Raw genomic sequence first — 23,314 nt, 5'->3', positions numbered from 1 at the left:
ATCCCAGCCCTCGGCGTCAATGCTCGGCCGAGGGCGGTCTGAATATCAAGAAATGGTGAGGGAGCAGTGAAGCGCCTGGGAGCGCTGGGAAGTCTCTGTACTCTAAACTAAGATGCTTATTAATCAAGCGCAAAGCTTAAAACGGCACAATATTAAAAGTCAAAGCACACAAGTTAAAAGTTCAAGGAAAGAGAGGAGACCTCCCGGCTTCCGCCTCAGGAGGGAAAAGGTCGTAGCAATTGCTTCTAGCTCCACCATTAGACTGGGGTGATGGACATCTGAGCACGGTAAGGCAAGCATGGGTACTGAGGTACTTATTTATGAGAGGGATATGCCGCTAGAGCGCCTCTTAACACACTGGTGGCGCAAATTTCTCAGACATATTTATTAGGCCACGCAAAGCCACTGAAAAACAGGATGCATTTAAAAAAAAGAAAAATTAAATGTTTTCGTTTTTTTAAGCGCAGGCCTGTTCTGAAAAAATGTTTGTACATGCATTCCCAAAGGGAAATTGGTCCCCTGGGGACCTCTTCCCATTTGCAAGTACTTTACCACCCTCTTAAAGATGGTGGTATACTGTGAGTGTTTTGCAACCACAATTACGGTCGCAAAACATTCTTACATGGCTTGTGGGGTCGCTATTAGGAAGGGAATGCCCCTTCTTAATATCGAATCGCAAAACACTATTTTGCGAGTCGCAAAATATTTGTGACTCGGATCACAAATCCAATTGCACATACAATTTTCCATCGTACATCTAGCCCTTTATGGCTTAAGATGAACCCCATGGACTAGCAGACCCCAGCGACTGACTCTGCTACTCCTACTGATACCTGATGGAGTTCCTCCTTTTAGGATTTCCGCACAAGGTCCAAGCTACCATCTCCCTTGTTCTGTCCAAACTCGAGTACGTTAATAGCTTCTACCACGTATCACCTTTAACGACCATGAAAAGACTACAACTGATCCAGAACGCGGCTGCCACACTACTCTTACATATAAAATCGGAAGACCACATCTCCCCTGCCTTGAAAGCCCTGTATTGGTTACCGGTTGCCAAAAGATTCATGTTCACGCTGCTTTGTATCACTCACAAAGCGATACATGGAACAGGATCCCTCTTCATCAGGAATAAAATCACCAAACACATTCAACAAAGGAACCTCCACTCTAGAGTGGCAACTTGCCTCAAAATCACAAAACACAAGAAAAAAATCATGGGTGGCACATCCTTCTCTGTTCAAGCAGCCAGACTATGGAACTTTTCACTCCCCCCAACATAAGATCCAAGGATAACCACCTTATCTTCAGAAAACTACTCAAGAATTGGCTCTTCCCCACATAAGCACCATATGCAAACAGAAATACACAGCATATCCCTCTGTATATATGGATTTATTTGTACTCTAAATATGTACCTCTATATGTGTATTTCTTTGTGTAAATGTGTACAAAAATTGTTTTAAATGAAATATGTATATATATATATGTGTTCAATAGTTCTGTGAAACAAATTACATATCACTGATAGTTACAATATTCTATGTTTTTAACATGTATATGAGTGACTGCATAAATAATTAAATCTTTTATCATAACTATTTATCTAGAATTGCTTCACTATATAAATAATATATATAATATATAAATAGATGTACATATACATATATATATATAAATAAATACGACTTATTTTTAAGTACAACAACACTTGAAAGCCGGAGTTTATTTAATGCATCATTAATCTACATATACCTACTTCCTTTATGCATCTATACACCTTCCATGTACTTATGGATTTATACATTTATTACTTGTCTTTTCATTCAGCATATCCAATGCACTACCCTAGTTCTCACCCAATGCCTCTCTCAATATAGCCTCTACCTCAACTCTCTGACTCATATCAAACCTCTTTCTACTACTCTTTCCAATGCACTACCCTATTTCTCACCCTATATCGCCATCAGTATATCCTCTCCCTCCACTCTCTCATTCATCCCAATCCCCATACCACTACTATAATCCCCAAAATAACCAGTTCTAGACTCTTCCCTACCATACCTCTCCTTGCATCATCCCATACCTATTCAACTATTCCAATCCCTCGGAAAAAAGCCTGTCTAAACTCTTCCCTCTGACTCTTCCCCTCCACACTACTTTTACTCATCCTAAGCCTCCCCTTTTCATACATGTGCTGGCCAGTACGTTCTGGTCATACAAGGGTTCGTCAGATTTATAGCAACATATGTTTTTTTTTCCTTTTTTAGAGCCAAAACAAAACCAAGTCTGAGTCCTGAAGAGAATCCCAGAATTGTTGGGGATTCGAACACATTGGCTGTTGAGTGTGGGGAATGGTAGAACAGGGTGTGCCACGAGGGACTATAGAAATGATTTCCCACTTTTTCTAGGTTGTCAATGCCCTCAAGTATGATATGCATCCCCACCCTCTCACAGGCAGGACAGTAGACATGTGTTTTTGAATGAGCAATTGTCCACCTTGTGTTTTCAGTGCAAATGTTGGACTGGTTTAATTTTAGGCTGGCACACATAATTTATCAGTTTGTCTTGTGATCATTGGTTTGCTGTATATATTTTTGTCACAAATAACGTTTGATATTATATATGTGTTGTATATATTGTTTAACAAAAGAAATGGTTCTAATTCACGCAAACAAATGTGTTGCAAGTGTGTGATTTACTAATGTGATGTTTCCTTTTAAAAGACATACCCAACCTGACTCTTATGAACATTGCGCGCTGCTGAATCTATTGCCGCATTGCTGTTTTAATTTATTTTAAAAAAAACATCTACTCTACTGCGCGCTCGCGCTGTTGCTCTCGGCGCTAGGCGCTTCCTCGCTTATAGCGTTTTATCTAGCAACACTCTTCCCCTCTTACCTGCACTATAAATTGTGACCCCCATTCTGCACTTTGCGGGAAATTGACCACTTCAGGGCACTTAGGGCTCTCGGGGACATCGCGTTGCGGTGTTGGTAGCCGCCATCTTGGGTGAGTGAGGGAACCAGGGAGTGCCGAATTGCTGGCGCCATCTTGGTTGGGTGGCTAGTGATCGCACTACAGGACTCTTGCGGCTGGAAGTGCATAAAAGTATAACTCCCCCATCGACAGGTCTGACTCTTATGACCATTGCGCGCTGCTGAATATATTGCCGCATTGCTGTTTTAATTTATTTTAAAAAACCCATCTACTCTACTGCGCGCTCGCGCTGTTGCTCTCAGCGCTAGGCGCTTCCTCGCTTATAGCGTTTTATCTAGCACCACTCTTCCCCTCTTACCTGCACTATAAATTGTGACCCCCATTCCGCACTTTGCGGGAAATCAACCGCTTCAGGGCACTTAGGGCTCTCGGGGACATCGCGTTGCGGTGTTGGTAGCCGCCATCTTGGGTGAGTGAGGGAACCAGGGAGTGCCAATTGCTGGCGCTATCTTGGTTGGGGGGCTAGTGATCGCACTACAGGACTCTTGCATCTACGGCTATATATGATGGACGCCCCTAGAGCGCGCAGCGTAGGCGCGCAGCGGGAGCGCCAGCGGAGCGCCGGAGGTGCGCCAGAGGTAAGCCCGTTTGCGCCCATTCACGCACGGGACGCGCCGGGCGCCGAAAATACTACCTCTCGGAACCAAGATGCTCCCTTCTACTCTTATTCCCGCAGTGAACTTCAATGTCTCAACCCTGGTTCAGTTAGTAACCAAAAGCACAACTCCTCCAGTAAGCACCCAGCTACCTTGTCCTGTGGGCTGTTGAATGTGCGCTCACTCATCAAACACTGTGAAGAGATTGCGTTACTTATCGAGTCTTACCATCTTGACGTACTCTTCATGACAGAGACGTGGACAACACCGACTAGTTTGGTGGAACTGGGGACAGCTTGTTCCCCAGGTTTCAAAATAATGCATAATCCTAGGGTGGGAGGCAGAGGAGGTGGTACTGGTATAATCTTCAGACAGACTCTACACCTCACTCAGCTTAACACCAAGGCTATCGCTGGGTGTGAAACATTGGGATTTTCCATCAAGGACCTTGGAGGTGTGCTACTTACGGGTCTACTATGCTACAGACCCCCGGCTAGCCCGCTATTGGCCGTTCCTGAGCTCATAGATTTAATATATGATCTCTCCCATTCCCACACAAAGCTGATGGTGTTGGGGGATTTTAATCTTTGGTCAGAAGGATCGACCAAGACAGCCTAGGTAGAGCTGGTACAAGCTTGTCATAACATTGAGCTAGAACAATTAGTACTCTCCAAAACCCACTCAAAGGGCCATATTCTTGATCTACTTTTTGCTGACGCCGGTCGCACTTCTATACTTGACGTCCTGCCTCAGTGTTGGACGGATCACGCCCTTGTCCAGTTCTCCCTCTCGTGCACTAGCGCTTTCTTAAAGAAAGGGAGTGCGGCAGGCACTAGAATGGGGAGACAATGGTCCAGACTCCTCAAACAAACCACTCTGCCCTCTCTGCTGCCTGAGGGCTTTGTATTAGGAGTGAATGTGGATGCGAGTTATGAGACTTTCTGTCAGCAAATCTCTACTTCTTTGGATTCCTTGGCCCCGCTGCGGAAAATCAAAGATAGGACTAATCTCGCTATGCCATGGTACTCGGAAGAACTCCGGCAGCTTAAGCTCCAATGCAAACAGGCTGAGCGGACCTGGAGGAAACAGTACCTGGAATCACACAGAGTCCTCTTTAGACAAGGGCTGGCATCCTATAAAATCCAGATCAAGCTGGCCAAAGCTAGATTCTTAGAAGAATCACTGTTGGCAGCCGTAAACAAATCTCAGGCCTTATTTAAGATCGTAAAGGACTTGGCCCATCCTGGCTGCACCAAAAATGCCATCCCGGCCTCTCAAGCTCTCTGTGACTCGCTAGCACAAGCCTTTGAGGACAAGATTGCCAACATCTTAAACAATCTCTCCCCCTCAACTGGCTGTACTGCGCACGATTCCATCTCGCCAGAGAATGGGAAAGAGTGTACTAAATCAGGTGAGCTGAGCAATTTTCCTCTACCATCTTTCGAGGACTTTTGCTCTTTGGCTGACGGGGTGTCTTCTGGCTCACCCTCTGATCCTTTGCCACCCAAATTCTGGAAACTCTGTTGTGAAGAGCTGTTTCCTCCATTTTTCTCCATCTGCTGTCAGTCTCTCACCTCAGCACGGGTTCCAGACTGCTGGAAATTGGCGGTGGTTTCTCCACTGCTAAAAAAGGAGAATCTGGACCCCACATGCCCAGCCAACTTTAGGCCCATTTCCCTCTTGCCATTCCCTATCAAAATCCTAGAGAAACTGGCCACAAAACATCTCTCCAACTTTCTTGAGACCAATGACTGTTTGGATGTGGCTCAGTTTGGGTTCAGACCGGCACATGGGACAGAGTCGGCACTGGTGACTGTTCTTGATGACCTTCGGACGCGGGCCGACCAGGGTCAAGCATCCTTTCTAGTGCTGCTTGACATGTCGGCCGCGTTCGACACGGTCAACCATGCAATTCTGATCAGGAGATTTTCGGAGGCTGGGGTGTCGGGCTTGGCCCTTGAATGGCTGGTGTCATATCTCTATCATAGGCACCAGGTAGTTGCACTGCCACCCTTTCAATCGAACATCAAGAGGGTTGGGCAGGGAGTACCCCAGGGCTCAGCCATCAGCCCTATTCTTTTCAATCTGTACCTCCGCCCCCTGATCACGCTGATCAAATCGTTTGGCTTAACAGTCACCAAGGGTGCCACAGGAGGCCTTCCATCAATGCATGAGCACCATGGCAGAATGGTTGGGGAACAACTCCCTCCAATTTAACAGCTCGAAAACCGAGGTGCTACATTGCTCCATGGACCGGATCCCCAGACCCCTACCACAGGGTTTTTGGCCTCCCGACTTCCAAGGCACTAGCTTGCCTGCTGATTCAGTTCGGAATCTGGGGGTAATGTTTAGTTTCGACCTACAGCTGGACACATCAGTAAATAAAATGGTGGCCACGTGTATGGCTCTACTTGGATCCTTGAGAAAGATTCTACCCTTGCTTCCGGCACAGGCAAGACCAGAGGTAGTGCGGAGCATAAATTTAAGTCGTCTCGACTATTGCAACACACTGCTGCTGGGGGCTCCAACTACTTTGCTAGGAAAACTCCAACAAATACAGAATTTTGCGGCCAAACTGGCACTCTCGCGACGTCGCTCGCACTCTTCTGCCAAGGCACTCAGGGACCTCCATTGGCTGCCAATCTCTCAACGGGTGAACTTTAAGGCTCTATGTCTGTTTTTTTGGGCTTTACACAGTCAAGGTCCGTCCCCTCTGCAGGATCTCTTTTCGTGGTACTCTCCTTCAAGACCACTCCGGTCAGCCTCAGCTCACTTGGTAGTAGTACCCAAGTTCCTGAGGTCCCGGATGGGTGGTCGGTCCTTCAGGATTACCGCAGCGCGGCTGTGGAATTCTCTACCGTTAAGTCTAAGGGGCCTGGAAGATTTCTCCACCTTTAAAAAAGCGTTAAAAACCCACCTGTTCCCCAGAATAATGTAAATAGATTGGAAGCTGGTAAAATCATGTTCTGTGTCATACTAGTCTAAGCGCCAGGATGCCCGTCGGGTGACAGTTCAGCGCTATATAAGAACGCCTATACATACATACATACATACATACAATTGATTTATGAATGTCTCTTTGAATTATCAAAACTAGGCAGAATACATTCTCAAAAACCTCAGATTAGTGGTTTATCGCAAATATTTATAATAAACCTCCCTTGACACCTTTCTGTGATTTTAATATTTGGGTCGTCCAGTCTGGGGAGCTCAGGACCCAAACCTTCCTTGTTTTCTCTTGATGAAATAACAGCATCAACAGCCCATCAGGGGTAGCAAGTTTAATAATAATCCACATTTTTAAAGCGTGAACAATCACCCATAAGTTATTGCCCAGAGTCACATGGTGCTGGGCTAACCTGCCGCCAGTGCTGGGGATCAAACCCTGATACCCAGATTACAACGTCAGTCGCCCTGGCCGCGGCACCACACTTCTCCACCTGCCTTATATAAAAGCAATTACAAAACAATACAATGGAGGGTGCAGAGTGAAACCACCATTTCAGCCTATGGTAATAGATGCCCCATGTTAGAAATGGGATCCCCGGCTGGCCGGGGCTCGCGTCAAAGTCAGTAAGAGACCACCATTCCTAAGTCAGGGCAAGGGAGTTACACGCCAAGATAACCCCTGCTCACCCTCTAGGTAACGTGACGCGAGCAGCAAGGCTAAATTCGGAGGCTATGTAGGGTAAGTGTTTGCGCGCGCACTAAGCAACAACACCCAAGGCCCACCACAACGGAAACTCCACACAAGGTTATATATGAAAATAGCCTTTGTATTATGCCAAAACACATTAGAAAAAAACACACACTTTACAATGTGCCAACAGGCATGGGCAGAATTTACAGGGGATACATATGTACAAGACAGGCCAAATGGACCACTGTCAGGAATATGCACTTTCAGACTTAGTACTTGGTAGAATTAGCACTTGTAGGAATAATAATTAGCACTTAGACATATAATAATAAACACTGTAGCACAAATTAGCAACTGTAGCACACAACCAGTAATCACTGCTAACAGGTAAGTACCACCTACGCAACCCTAACCACCTTAGGAAAAGGTCACGCAGGGAACCAGGACCTCACTAGCACCACCTGTACTAGCAAGAACAACCACCTAAGTATCACCATACATGTAGGGGTATAGGCACATTACACATGATGCATCACAACACATTCAGAGGTGTAGGGAAGGAAAACACATGATGCATAAACATACATTCAGCGGTGTAAGACCAAGGCACATGGCGCATAAAAACACATTCAGAGGTGCAGCAAAACAACAATTGCGCCAAACTTACATAAGTCACCACCTGTGACTGTCCCTAGGCCCTCTGGCCTTGTTGGGGCTAGGACGCCCTGTGTCCCAAAGACAGGGGCCTAAACGGAGCAGCTGCCCACTAAGTGCTGGGCAGCTGTAGATAAAATGATGGGGCCAACGTGGGAGCCTCACAGGCTCTGAACAACGGCTGTCCCCTGGGAGCCTCGCTAGGCTCTAAACCAAACCACTTGTGTCCCCCAAGAGCCTCGTGGCTCTAAACAAACAGAATGGCACTCCAGATCGTTGGAGTCCCTCTAGGGGGACTCAAGAACAAATGGGCAACAACGGGCCTCTCTGGGCTTTAAAGAATCAAATGCGGCCTTCCAGAGACACGGGGGACACGAAACACCAAAATGCCCCCGAGCCTCGCAGGCTCTAAGAAAGAATGCGGCCGCAATGCGGGAGCCCCGCTCGGGGGACTCGATTACAAAGGAATGCCCAAAATGCCCCGGGAGCCCTTGTGGCCTCGAATGAAAATGGCGGGGTAAACAACTGTGGAGCCTCTCGGGCCCGGGCTGTCAGCAATGCTCCAGCTACTTGTGGAGCGGCCCGCTGCCAACCGGAGCCGCTCTATGTCAAAAGCAAACTGCCCCCAGAGCTGTGGAGCTCCTTGCAGAGACGCCCGCACTCACCGGCTTCCCTGTGCGGTGGCGGCTCCTGGGGTGGCTCTCCTCTCTGGTGCTGCTTCCTCGAGCGTGGTGGGGGCTGGCATTGGTCCCGCTGGTGCTGCGGGCGGGGCTCCTCTCCTCCGGGGCCTCGCTAGTGGACACAGCGTCCTTCCCCTTACATGGGAGCCTCGCTCCCTGCAGCACTCCGGGGCTCTCCCTCCTCCTGGGAGCTCCGGGGGAAGTACGGTGACTTCCTGTTGTCCCTCGGTCGCGCCCCCGGCCTGCCTGACTTCTTGCTGCGGGCCGGGCAGCGGCGGAGACAATCGCCGGCTCAATCCGGTGTTGGCACATGGCAAAACGCGGCATTGGCAGCAACGAAAGGACAATAAAGCGCTCCCTAGCGCTATATACACATAAAGCGCTTCCTGCGCTAGGTGAATAATTACAGGTCTTCTCAAGCGCTAGTGGACAGAATAAAGCACTCCCAGGCGATTAGGGGCGAAATAAAGCGCTTCCACATGCTTGGAGATTGGGGGGGGGGCAAGGCTGGGCCCAGTGCCAGCTCACTGGGCCTCCAGGCAGGGAGGCAGTCCAAGTGGCGGTCCTCCTGGCGCCCAGCAGCAGCAGCAGCCCCCCTCAGATAGGATCAAGAAGAGAACATTTTCATGGGGTCACAGCCCCTCTTTTATACACCTTTTCCCTTTGTCTTTGCTCAGGGTGAGGGGAAAAACCAGTAGCAGCTGGTCTGGGAGCACCCTTGATGTGCTCAGCCCCTCACTCTATTCACTGGCAGGGCTAGGGTCATTAGACGCACCACAGGGGTTGGAGCCAGCATTGTGTGGGGAAAGGCCAGCCCTATTCAGGACCCAGGTGCACTCCTCCCCAGCCATCAGCATGCTAATCTCCACACTCACCACCGGGCAGACCCATCATGACTCATGGAGCCTGGCACCCCAGCCAGCTCCAGCCAATCACAGGCCAGCACATGCACTGCACAGACAGGCACACTTCTAGAAGTGGCACTTCCATATTAGACACAAACATGCTGCATACATCATTGCGCAGCATTCAATCACACAAGTTCGTACATACCAAACTCGAGCCTGCACACCTCACGCATCAGGAACTACCGGGGACACATACATTCCCCATGCATTCCTATGGGAGGGCAGGCCAACCTTACTCCACGCACTCAGAGTGCGCTTGCACTTTCCACTGGGACACAGTGAAAGTGCGCAGAAACCAAAAATCACTACCACCAATTCACATTCATAAGCAAAAAGTTTTAGGGGTGAACTTGCCAGAAGGGCCAAGTCCAGCACCCCACATGTTCTTTACATTGTAGGGGTCAATTGCGATGTTGGAGGGACCGGAGTCTGTCTGACATCGACCTGGAACTCCTGTCATCACCGTCGTTTACAGCCCAGGAATTAGGATGTGACCGAACCATGTTCGGCTGCATGCAAAAGCTTACAATGGGAGCATGCATTCCGAACATTGTAATGGGCAGAAGTGCAATTTATTCCTGCACCCGGTGGCAAGCACCCCAAGGTGCCTGCTACCAGGTGCAGGGATCAACAGGGGGCCACTATTCAGTGGCCTTGCAGCCAAGGGGCCGTACTGGGGGGCCCCAAAGCTGTTTCCCAATGTCTTTTTTGGCCAGAAAGAAGCGGCCAGGAGATTACTGTGGACCTTCTGAATGGCCTCCCCAAGCTCATCGTAAGCCATTCAGAAGACTGATTCTGATTCCCTTCTGACCGTGCCCATCGAAATGGCTCAGTCGAAAGGGAATCTGAATCAGTGATTATGATGCGGGCAGGAGGGCTCAAACCATTGGTCGGAGCCTCCCTGCCCTCATCGTAATCGGCCCCTAAGTTGGAGACCTACAATTCTCGAAAGTAGGCCCAAATACCCTCCACTTCATCTGCGCTAATTTCATTACTTAAAAACCCAACAATTTATTAAAATATAACTGTGAATGCTGTTTGGCTAAAATGTATTATTTTCTTAATGTTTGCAGATTGGCATGAAAAGGAGGAAAATGTCTTAATTAAACAGATACTGCAAGGACGATCTGTGGACATACACTGCTCAGTGGACAGCTCTCCCCTTTCTAAGCTGACATGGTTGAAAGGAAAAGAAACGATTTTTGAAAAAGAGAGAATTAAAAATCTGACATTAAGTCTCTCAAACGTAACATTCGAGAACCAAGGACAGTATTGGTGCATTGCAAAGAACAAACATGGCATGGCAAACTCTTCACTAGTCATCAGTGAGTATGTGATCTGTTTGAGGACATGAACAAACAAAACAATGTAATGGAAGCATATGTAGCTCATCCACAATTGTTAAACATCTGACACATAACAATTTCAACTCACGAAAAAGTTTGTGTACTATAGCGTTTATTACGATGACAGATGGACTTTAATCTGTCTTCCCATCGTATTAGGAAGTGGGACCGCCCGGCTACGAGGCAGTAGTCCCATATGGAGAATAACGGTGTGACAGCCACCACGGCAGTTGAGGTCCCCATATTTTACAGTGCAGCTGGTGCTGCCGGCAGCAGCACCCACAGCAATGTAAAATGGCATGAATTACATTTCCATGCACTACGTGGCAAATACAATGCAGTGCCTGCCACATTGTGCAGGGAAATGAAGGGGGCATACCAGTTGTACCCCAAACACAAAAACAAAGAGCCCAGGTGAAATGAAGGCCCGCTACGAGCCCCCAAAGTCCTTCCCGGCCAGCCTTGCCATGGAGGGAGAACTGCTATGAAAGGCTGGCTGGGATGGACTGTTGTAATCCTTAGGGCGGTGCCTGCTAGGCATCGCCACACTTTGATGGATGGAAGGCTCTCCTCCACACCGGTAGGCTCAAGGAGACTGTTGGATATTGTGGTGGTCAGAGTTTTCAACTGCCACGGCACTGCCCGCCATAATAATATGGCGAGCAGAAAAGGGCTTTACGATGGAAGTGAACCCGCTACCAGCAGCTGGGTGGCACCGCCATCGTAATCAGTCCCTATGTCTTTATTTGCATATAATATACCACTGAACTGTTGGATTTCAAAGGGTAGATATAAGATTTGCACAAGGCACCACTGTGTCATGTTGTGCGAATGGACACAAATTATGCTTTGTTGTGTTTACAATATGTCGCATGATGATATCATCATTGTCCATGTACAGGAGTTCAGCAATATTTGCATCATAAGTCTTGGCAGGTAAACATTATTTTCTATTGTGACAGAGAAGATGCCAGTCAGCACCAAAAAGAGACAGTGGTACTAGGAGTGTCAAACAGCCCTTTGAAACAAGCCATGGTGCCAGGGGTGCCTGCTTTGTAAGCAGGTTTATTTTGGTGCATGAAGGGTTAACTTCTTGAACAAAACAATCCCCTGAGGCATTTCCCTTTGATGAAAAAATTAGGAGAAATAAACATATTTCTCCTGGTTAATCGTCCTCTGGCATTCCCAGGTTTGCCCTTTAAGTTAAAACTGGTAATGCGCCAAAATCCATGGGTGCTGCATGAAAACACCCACGCACCACCCTTGGAAAGCCTACCTGGGACATATTAATGCAACACAGATATTTGTGCTGTGTTGTGTTCCTTCACATTTAACAAGCGACTTAGGGCCACTTAATGTGGTCTTGCTTGGCTTGATAAATCACAACTAAGGGTTGCGTCGTTTTTGTACCTCATTTCGTGGCTCAAAATCGACGCAACCCTATGATAAATGTGTCCCTCTCTGCTTTCACATCGCTGACTCGCAGGCAGGTTATGCAATTTTGTGTAGCTCTGACACAAGCGGCTTGAAAACTGGTTGTTTCTCTGCGGAACGATTTGGGTATTTTTTTGTATAATTTCGCAGTGTCTGCAGACTGAAATTTAACTCTATTTACAATTTGACAAATTGGTTCTAGCAGGCTTACCTTCAATACTGGAGAACCTTCGCTAAAATGGGCTAGTTTCTTATTTTTGATATCCAAAAATATTTACAAGCCTTAGTTTTCCATCTAGTGACCGTTCGTGGTATTCCATCCTTGATCATCCAGTAGGACATGAACAAACCCAACAAGCCAGGAATAAATGATGTCAATCTCTAGTTACAATGAAGGACTGAGAAAGGAGTGTAAATGGCAGAGTGAAATATTAAATGTCAAGGTTAGAGATGAAAATTAAAACGATTGCACTATTTTTTGATACCCTTTTAGATAACACACAGCATGTACTAGTGAGGTGTTGATGTATAGAAGCAGCAGCAGTGGAATTATTGGGCATGGGCAGCCAGGCAGGCACTTAAGCGCAAGAAAATCCAAAAGGCAGAATTAATGTTAGTAAGCATGACATCACAACTCTGGTAACAAAATCTGGCAAATTCAATAGGTGTCTGCTCTTCAATGCCAGGTTACTGGCTCTGCCAATGCTTTTTTGCCAGTTGCATAGGTGTGCATGCATGAAGACACTTGCACTTGCAGGGTGTTCTATCCTGTTATGAGATTTCTAGTAAAGAAAACCCATTCTAAAATAGCAGCTGATAGGAATGCACATACATCATGATGAGGGGACATCTCTGAACCCTGGCATGTTACCCCATGGGTTGGAACATAAGGGGACATCTACTGACCTAACATTGCACACCACCATATTAGATCACTATATTAAATGTAAAAAACGCAAGTCATACAAAGTGTGAAAACAAGTGCTGGACCAGCAGCATTTTCCAGTTGCCGGCCCTCGTAAAAGTAAATCTACTACTACTACTACTACTACTACTAATAATAATAATAATTATAATAATATTTGAGAAGAGGAGAAATGAAAGAGCGATTTGGAAAGATGAGAATTCTGTAGTAGAGCAACATCAGGTCTCTTGAGAGTAACTGGGAGAGGACGTTTTTCCTCTTAATATAATGAGTCATAGCATGTAAATTAAGTGAATGTATCACCAGGTTTTTCTTCTAGTGAGGGCCGAATTCTCTGAGTGACTCAATAGGAGCAGTGCCTGCGTAATGACGTAGGGAGGGATCCTACAATGTCTGGCTGTGATAGGTGTGTATGTTGTCTAAGAGAGCAACAGATTTAGCAGGTTGAGTAGAGACATCAGGCTCCTGCTTGTGTGCTCTCGGTGGTTCTTGAAGTAGTGGAATTCCTTCTCCTGAGTGTAACATGAGCAGGGGTAAAAAGAGTGGACAGGGGAGGGGGCTGAAGGTTATGTGCCGATTAGCATTTCTAAGTCTAGAAGTAGGGTGACTCACATAACGATTATACAAATCATACCTTCAGCTGGGTCTCGATTTTTCTCTATCTTTCTTTGTGAGGGGGCCATCTGTAATTCGATTCCTATAGTAATCTCTGCGTTTAGGGAGTGACTCCTATCTGGTAGGAGATGATAGCACTGATGTACGTGAGGTTCTTTCTGTATCTCCAAGCAGGGCTTTAAGTGGGATGAAAAAACTGAACTCAAAAGGGGGCGTGGCCAATGTAATTAAGGGAATGGCTCAAAAACACATCAGGTAAAAATGTGTTCAGCCCGTCTGGTACTTTTCTGTTTCTGTCATTGCATCCAGATAAATGATACAACAAGTAACATCATACCTACAACTAGTCAGGACTATTTTCTTTGTCAATGGTTATAGTTGCATAAGATAAATGTGCAGCAACTATGGCTTCTACTTAAAGCCCTGGTGACACCAGGACAATGTTACTGCTCCCGAGTTTAAAAAAGAGAAGGGAAGTCCAGAGAGAAAATGACTGTCTTTGAAGGATTTCCCTCCCCCTACAACACTCGAAAAAAACAGACCGCCTGTGCCAGGGCACAAAACAGAGCCCAATAGAGACCCGTTCCAGGCCTCCTTAAAAAATGCCAGTTCTCAGACCGAGTGAGACCCGGCCCACTGAAAGCCCTATCTCCAGGCATTTAATCTAGATTCTATGATCCTTGTTCAGATATGGTCCACGGTTCAAGGAGGTTTGCAGACATTGGGATGCCCGCGGGTGTTGCAGTGGGCACGCTAGGACAGGCCCTGGAGCATCTTTCAGAGCTCGGTTCCTTATTCTGATTCTGTGAGCCCTTTTACATTCCAGAGGTGGTTCAGAATTCAGTTATAGCAGATGAGGTAGAAGCATTGATAGAAATTAGATCAGGTCTTGATTCTCTTCTAACTCCAATATCAGTAAAGTCGGATATTGTACTGCCGTCCTCCTGGGTCTGACAGTTTTTCCCCAGCTCCTGATCTGCACACTCCATGACTTTGGCTTCTAGGGTGATTAATCTATTTTCATTTGTGTACTGTTGGACCGTAAGCATAGTTATGGTATGTTATCCCTGAATAATGAGACATATTTGTTAGTTTCTACTGTAGAGGGTTCTACTGATGACATTGTCTGTTGAATATTATAGAGTTTGGTCATAATACTGTCACAGCAGCCATATTGGACTTGTTTAACCAAGTGGTTTGTTTTTTGGTAGCCAGGGCTTCCACAAAAAGCACTTGTCTAGAAATCTTGTTTCTAGACATCAAGCTTTCTGCTAAATGTTGTACTTCTTAGTAAGCAGTCCTTTGCCTAACTCTGTAAATGAAGGGCAATTCTTGGATTTTGCAGTGCACACTAAGGAACTTCTATTAGAATACTCTGGAATATATATTAGGCCACTCAGCAAAGGTTGGCCAAAAGAAGGGTGGCATTATTGCCCCAGGAACATTCCCAATGTTTAGCATTTCCTGGTCGAAGGGGTCACATCATCAATGTGCGACCACCCCAACCTAATATGGTGGATTTCAGTGTTTTTTTCTCGCTTGGGTAGTCACACTCCAGTGCACTTTGAGGGACTACTCTTCCATGCCACCTGCAGGCTCACCTGGTTGTCCCATCTTCAGGCCTCCAGACAGTCTCTTCAGGGAGGCAGTTTACTGGGGAGTTCCCCGGCAGCACCGCACCTTGGGCCCTAAACATTGTTGCACCCCAAAAGATGAAGTCCTCCTCAATACTCCACCAACATGTCCCCTTGCCCTCAGGACACTTAACAACACCTCCGGCAGTGACTGATCTGCGGCCTGTTCTCATGCTGATAGATCTAGTATTAATCCCCCACCCAATCCTCAATCGCCAGCTACCAAGATCTAGTAAGGATCTGTGTACCTCCCCAAGCATCTTTCAGAATTCAGTCTCTGGTACGGGTTCCATGTAGCCTATGACAGAAATAGCACACATGAGCAGAGCTCCACCATAGAGTAGCTATCAACGGCTTTGCATACCTCCAACCCCTTCAGATATCATTGTCGGTGTGGTTCTTCTACAATGATAAAATAATGGGCCAGAACACCAAGTATTCTGTCTCTCGCCCATCTTGACTGATTGCGAACACCATTATTGTTGTTATCTATTTATTTATTTATTTATTTATTTAATGCATTTTTATATAGCACTGACTTTACTCAAAGGTGTCAGAGCGCTGCACAATAGAACCAGTTACATTACATGAGAGAAATATTACAAAATAGAACATTACAAACATAAACATGAGACTAGAAGAGGTAGGGTAAAACCATAGAAGGCAATAGCACAATATCAAACACATCAAGCAAGGGTGAGGAATGTACAAGAAACAATATTACAAATTTACAATGATGAACTAATTTCCTAGAGGGGTCTGAGAATGAAGGTATTAGTTCTGAAAGTGTCTTTGGAAGAGAAGAGATTTGAGGTCAGCTTTGAAGATTTGGGTAGAGGAAGTGGCACGGAGCAATGGAGGAAGCGAGTTCCAGATTCTCACCGCATTACCTGGGAATGATTGAGTCATCGATCTTTCCCTTTTGAAGGAGGAGGGCTCAAGCAGAAACTTTTCCGCATTCCGAGAAGGTCTCGAGCCTCGAGCCTCCAGACATTTTCAGTTTATTCACCAGGTAACGAGGGGAGGAAGTGTGCAAGGCTTTGTGGATGATGCAGGCAGTTTTGTATATAGATCTTGCCTCAATGGGAAGCCATTGAAGAGAAGGCAGGATAGGAGTGATGTGGTCACTTTGTTTGGACCCTTAAATCAATCAATCAATCAATCAATCAGACAAATTTGTATAGCGCACTACTCACCCACTAGGGTCTCAAGGTGCTGGGAGGAGGGGGAGTCGCTACTGCTCAAACAACCAGGTCTTGAGTTGTTTCCTGGAGGAGAGATGGTCCTGGGTTAGCCGTAGGTGGGTGGGAGGGAGTTCCATGTCTTGGCCGCCAGGTGGGAGAAGGATCTTCCTCCGGTGGTGGCTTTGCGAATTCGAGGGACGGTGGCGAGGGCGAGCCTGGCGGATCTGAGCTGGCGGGTGGTGTGTAGAATGTGAGGCGGCTGTTGAGGTATTTGGTGCCCATGTCGTGGAGAGCCTTGTGTGCATGGGTGAGGAGTCTGAACGTGATCCTCTTGCTGATGGGGAGCCAGTGCAGGTCTTTCCGATGGGCAGAGATGTGGCTGTGACGGTGGATGTCCAGGATGGTATAAAACGTTTACAACAAAGTTTTTTACCACGCACTACCACTACAACGCAGGCATTACCACGCATACCATTACAACGCATTGCGCTGGGGGGCGCTCTAGGATAGGGAATAAGTATAATTTTATATCCAACACCTTTCCTAGACTGGAGTTAGAATATAAAATTATACTTACCACTATCCAGCACCTCTAAGCGCTATGTGTTGTAACGGTATGCGTTGTAAATACCGCGTTGTAATGGTATGCGTGGTAAAAGTATGCGTTGTAACGTCATACATCCGTCCAGGATGAGTCGTGCCAAAGCGTTCTGTATGCGCTGGAGTCTTTTCTGGAATTTGGCTGTGGTTCCAGCGTAGAGGGTGTTCCCGTAGTCCAGTCGGCTGGTGATGAGGGCCTGGGTGACCGTCTTCCTGGTTTCGGTTAGGATCCACCTGAAGATCTTTCGGAGCATGCGCACAGTGTTGAAACAGGTTGACGAGACAGTGTTGACTTGCTTGGTCTTCGTATGGGCGGAGTCGAGGATGAAGCCCAGGTTGCGTGCATAATCTGTTGGCTTGGGGGCGGTGCCCAGGGCAGGGGGCCACCTGGAGTGGTCCCAGGCAGAGGGGGATGGTCCCAGGATGAGGACTTCCGTCTTGTCTGAGTTCAGTTTCAGAAGGCTGAGCTTCATCCATTCTGCAACGTCTTTCATTCCTTCCTGGAGGCTGGCTCTGGCGGTGGCAGGGTCGTTGGTGAGGGAGAGGATCAGCTGGGTGTCGTCAGCATAGGAAATGATGTTTAGGTTGTGTTGATGTGCGATGGCTGTGAGGGGGCTCATGTTGACGTTGAAGAGGGTGGGGCTGAGCGAGGATCCTTGCGGAACGCTGCAGATGACTTCGGTGGCCGCGGATCGGAAAGGGGGGAGGCAGACTTTCTGGGTTCTTCCGGCGAGAAACGAGATGATCCACTCCAGTGCCGTTCCTTGTATTCCGGTGTTGCTGAGCCGCTGTATCAGGGTGCCGTGGCATACGGTGTCGAAGGCTGCTGAGAGGTCCAGGAGGATGAGGGCAGCTGTTTCCCCGTTGTTGAGCAGGGACCTGATGTCGTCGGTAGCTGCGATGAGGGCGGTCTCGGTGCTGTGGTTTGCTCGGAAACCGGACTGCGAGGGGTCGAGGGATCCATTTGTCTCGAGGAAGGTGGAGAGTTGTTTGTTGACGGTCTTCTTGATGACTTTGGCAGGAAAAGGGAGGAGCGAGATGGGGCGGAAGTTCTTGACGTCCGTGGGGTCCACAGTGGGTTTCTTCAGGAGGGAGCTGAGTTCGGCATGTTTCCAGCTCTCCGGGAAGGTGGCGGAAGCGAAGGAGCTGTTATTGATATCCCAGAGTTGGGGCGCGTTGATGGAGTCGGCTTTGTTAAAGATGTGGTGTGGACAGGGGTCGGTTGGGGAGCCGGAGTGGATGGTGTTCATCGTGCGGGTGGTGTCTTGGGTGCTGACCGAGGTCCAGGTGCAGAGGGTGGTGGTGGGGGGCGCTGGTTCGGTGGTTGGGTGCGTGGTCTGTGCGCCGAAGCTGTTGTGTATGTCGGCGATCTTGCGGTGAAAGAACGAGGCGAGTGAGTCGCAGAGGTCTTGCGAGGGTGTGATGTCGTTGTTGCAGGCGCTGGGGTTGGAGAGCTCTTTAACAATGCTGAAGAGTTCCTTGCTGTTGTGGATGTTGTTGTCCAATTGTTCTTTGAATGTTGTCCTCTTGGTGGTGCGGATCAGCTGGTGGTGTTTGCGGGTGGCGTTCTTGAGGGCTGTCATGTTTTCTGTTGTCAGGTCGTGGCGCCAGGCTTTCTCGAGGGTGCGGCAGGTTTTCTTGGAGTTTTTGAGGTCGTTGGTGAACCACGAGGCTTTCTTGCTGCCGGGTCTGCTGGGAGGGTTCTTCAGAGGTGCGAGGTCATTGGCGCAGTTGGTGAGCCACTGTATGAGGTTACGGGCTGCTTCGTTGGGGTCTGTCGTGTTGGTGGGAGGGTTCCGGCTGAGGGAGGTGGTGAGCTGGTCGACGGTGATCTTGCTCCAGCTTCTGCGGGGAACCTGTTGCGGGTGGTGGTGGGTCGTGGTTCTCCTGAAGTTGAAGTGGTTTGCAGCTGTGATCTATCCAGTGTAGTCCGGTGGAGTGGCTGAAGGAGATGTGCTTGCTGGAGGAGAAGATGGGGTCAAGCATGTGGCCGGCGTAGTGGGTGGGGGTGTTTACTAGTTGCTTGAGTCCGAGGTTGGCGAGGTTGTCCAGCAGGGCGGCGGTGTTGCTGTCATTGTTGTTCCCCAGGTGGAAGTTGAGGTCCCCTAGGAGGATGTAGTCTGAGGAGGTTAGGGCATGCGGGCTGACGAAGTCTGCAATGGCTTCGCTGAATTGTGTGCGTGGCCTGGGGGGTCTGTAGATGAGAGTGCCTCTGAGGGTGGTCTTGGGGTCAGTGTGTATCTAGAAGTGAAGGTGCTCGGCGGCGGTGAGGGTGTCTACGGAGTTGGTCGTGATTCGGATGGTGTTTATGTGGACAATGGTGACGCCTCCTCCGGTTTGGTTGGCGCAGTCCCTCCGTGATGTCGGGGGCTGAGGAGGCATTCATCCAGGTTTCTGTGAGGAAGGCGACGTCTGGTGATGTTGTGTCGAGGAGGTTACAGAGTTCGACGGCGTGCCTGTGGACGGAGCGGGTGTTGAGCAGGATGCACTTGAGGTGATTGTTGCTGGTGCTTGGCTTGGCGGGTGCGGTGCAGGTTCGGAGGCAGGTGAATTTGCAGGCTTGGCAGGTGAAGGGTCCGTGGGTGCGTTTCGGGGTGGCTCGGTGGCAGGCGGGGTTCCAGCCGGCATTGAGTGCGTGGAGGGTGGCGGCGTCGTAAGTCCGTCGGGTGGCATAGCATCGTCGAGGGCCAGGGGTCATGGCGCCGGGCACGGTCCAGGCGCGGACGGGCTAGACGAGCTTGCCTTTGGCGCGCCTTCGGCGCACAATCGGCGCGCCCGCTGCGCTTGAACGCTGCGGGTACGCGCAGTCTCCGCCATATATGGCGAAGTGGGAAGGCGGAGCAGCTGGGAAGCGGGAGTGGGGCAGAGAATGTGGAGAGGGCTCAGGTGCAGCAAGGAAAGGGGGGCGGGCCGCAGGGGAGCAGCGGGGCGGAGTGTTGGTGGGGGAGAGAGAGCGGGAAAACAAAACACAGGAAGAGCGGCGAGGGGGCAAGGCTCGAGGAGAAGAACAGTGGCACAGACCCAAATGCTGTGTCACAGGCCCCAGTACAGACTCAAAAACAGTGGCACAAATACAGGCACACAAGCGGAGGAACAGACAAAAATGCGGCAACGGGAGCAGAACTGAGGAACAGGCAGAAGAGGGCACAGATCAAGGAGAAGCACAGGGGGCTTAGAGCAGCAGGAGCGGCGGTGGGATTCGCGGCAGCAGCGGTTGGACCAGGACACACAGGGGCTGTGCGGTGAGTGGAGCGACTGGCCCTGCGAACAGGGTCAAGGGTCACCTTAAAGTGAGCTGCCGAATGGAGGGGGATTTAAGAGGGGAGACGTGGGATTTGGGTAGGTCAGTCAGAAGAGAATTGCAATAATCCAGTCTAGAGAGAACCAGCGATTGGTCCAAGGTTTTTAGGCCTTTCTCTGTGAAGAACCAACGAATCCCCAACAGAAGGTGCAGCTGGTAACGTGAACTCTTAGCAATGGAGTTGATGTGGGAGATTAGGTTGAGTCTTTGTCTAGTATGACACCTAGGGATTTAGGGCTGTCGACAATGGTGGGTTTATTGTTGAGTAAATTCAGTTGATCCATCCAGGATTGAACAGGAGGAGGGGAGAGAGAGGTTGATAGGAGGAGGTATTCAGTTTTGGAGGGATTGAGAATGAGTTGGTGAACTAACATCCAGTTGTGAATAGAGTTGAGAGTAAAGTTGAGTATTGAGAGATTGTGTGCAGAAGACACCTTGAGGTAGATTTGAGTTTTATCGCATAGAGATGGTAGTGGACCCCAGATTTATTTAGGAGGTTCGCTAATGGTTTCAGACAAATATTAAACAAAGTGGGTGCAAGGATTGAACCTTGAGGGATGCCTTGACCTACCGCCAATGGAGACAAAAGACTGTTCACTATCTTGAGCATTTGGGATCTGTCTGAGAGGAATGAGGCAAACCATTTACACACTGTGCCTTCCAAGCCCATTCTCTGTTGAAGAGTGTTAAGTAGGGTGTTGCGATTAACAGTTTCAAAGGCTACAGAGAGGTCAAGATGAATCAGAAGGCACGATTCCCCAGAATCAAGTATATCCAGCACATCATCAATCACTTGCAGCGGGGCCGTTTCAGTGCTGCAATTTTCAATGGAGCCAGACTTGAACAGGTCATGGGTATTATTGTCCATCATATGTATGGAAAGTTTTTTTGCAACACATTTTTCTGTAATTTTTGAAAGAAAAGGGAGGTTGGTGATGTGCAGAAGTTGTTGGGGTCGTTCGCATCTGCTTAGGTTTTTTTTTAGAAGAGGGTTAACTTGTCCTGTTTTGAGGGCAGCAGAGACAGAGCCTTGGCTGAGGAAGAGATCAACTAGCCTGGTCCAGTAAGAGAGAGCATGGGTGTAAAAATCAATGGCAATGACACAAGGGATGGGGTCACAAGAATGGTTGGAGGGTTTGGTTTCACGGATGCATTTGAGGAGGTCATCTTCCAAGATGGCAGCAAAGTTCTGCCAAGTGACTAAGAATTTTTGCTCCTCAATGGGGGTGGGGTGGGTGACCTGATCCACAAGTGATTTGACCTTTTCATCAAAGAATATAGCGAATTCTGCTACTTTCTTTGAAGAATCCTCAGGTTTGAGGCCAAAATGTTTCTTGGGTCTGTTTTTGGCTGAGTTGAGGAGGGATCTGAAATATGATGCTTTTTCATGGAAGATGTGCTTGTGGTATTTGGATCTTGCTGAACGTAAATGAGAGAGATTGGAGGTGGAGGATATTGTCTCCAATGTTTCTCCAAGATTCTAGGGTTCTTCCTTCCATCATAGAGAGCTTTATTGAACCAAAGTGCTGAGGGGTGGGTCTTTTCCTTTTGCTTTGGAGTGGAGTAACATTATTGATTTCGAATGCTAGGACTGAGAGGCTATGGGAGGTGAGATCGTTGACATCCACGTTACGGTCTAGTTTAGGAAGTGAACACCTAGCAGAATCACACATAGTGTCAAGATCAATGTTTTTAGACTGTCTGGAGAGGGAACGTTGGTCATGAAGCTTGCTTGTGCAAAATTAAGCCATTATTTAATTTGAACCCGTGAACTATTCATCTTGATCTGCAAACTCTTTGTAGTATAAAGTGCAAGTATAGCAACCAGGCTCCTTGTTTAAACTGCATTCCAATTGTAGGTATGGCAGTATTGTAGATGAGCGGTTTGGGCTCAGAAGTTAGCTACAAATTAGAATACATGATCCTGGCAGTCGAAGGGGGTAATAAATGTATGTGGGGTATGCAATCCTTAAAGAAGAAGGAGTGTCTATATGGGTCAACAACTATTGTGTAGGATACGCAGTGGGCACAATCCTAAATTCAAAGGGATGATACAGGGTGGTGGTATTTATTCGACTAGTTTGAAGGTCGAGTGTGTCTGTAGAGTGTGTAATCAAATCACACCCTAAATGGAGTGCTTATAGCTACTTCCTATTTTTAAAGTTAGTCCCATGGCTCTGCAGCAGTGCAAATCATATCTAACAAAGGGAGGGCCTGAGAGCGCATCAAGATCCAGGATACATGCTCCGAATAATCTAATAAATGTATGTGGGGTATGCAGTTCCTAAAGAAGAATTGGTGTCTAAGTGGGTCTATTACTATTCTGTCGGGTACGCAGTGGGATTGACCCTGCAAGAATCATATGCCCTCACACACCTGGATAGGTGTCATGCTTCATCATAGGGCATTTGCTCCTCATCGAGCCAATGCTTTATTACCCCACGGGCACCCTCAATGGGGGCTCTTTGCCAGAGATCTTCTTGTCCGCCATTTGGTGAAGTGCAGGTGTGGGGGATTAAGGAGTAAATTGGTGGTGAGATGTTAAGGTGTGAGAATAAAAATAGGGTCTTCTCAGGAAATACTTTAATGAACAAGTTCTCTTACCTATATTTAAAATGCGTGGTGCTATTTTTTATTTTATTTTTATTTTTTTAGAGTTTTATATAGCGCGAACTAGACCCGAAGATATCGGGTATCAGAGCGCTTTACATCAGCACTAGTTTCGTTACAGATGGACACATTCATTTTTGTTAGGCACGGGTAGATTAAGTGATTTGCATAGAATCACAGGATGTTG

At 47.9% G+C, this 23,314-nt stretch overlaps 1 protein-coding gene across 2 annotated transcripts in view; it reads left to right on the top strand.

Moving 5' to 3' along the window:
- Nucleotides 1-23,314, top strand: part of LOC147701133 (sialic acid-binding Ig-like lectin 13) — a 559,755-nt gene that overhangs the window by 511,378 nt on the left and 25,063 nt on the right. For both annotated transcript variants that reach the window (XM_086929903.1, XM_086929904.1), the window contains exon 6: nucleotides 10,552-10,803. In XM_086929903.1, coding sequence (XP_086786029.1) covers nucleotides 10,552-10,803 — 252 coding nt within the window. The remainder of the gene's footprint in view (nucleotides 1-10,551; nucleotides 10,804-23,314) is intronic.

This window comes from Lissotriton vulgaris, chromosome 7, assembly GCF_964263255.1.
Source record: "Lissotriton vulgaris chromosome 7, aLisVul1.2, whole genome shotgun sequence".
Classification (NCBI taxonomy): domain Eukaryota; kingdom Metazoa; phylum Chordata; class Amphibia; order Caudata; family Salamandridae; genus Lissotriton; species Lissotriton vulgaris.
This window is presented reverse-complemented; position numbering and strand designations above follow the sequence as displayed.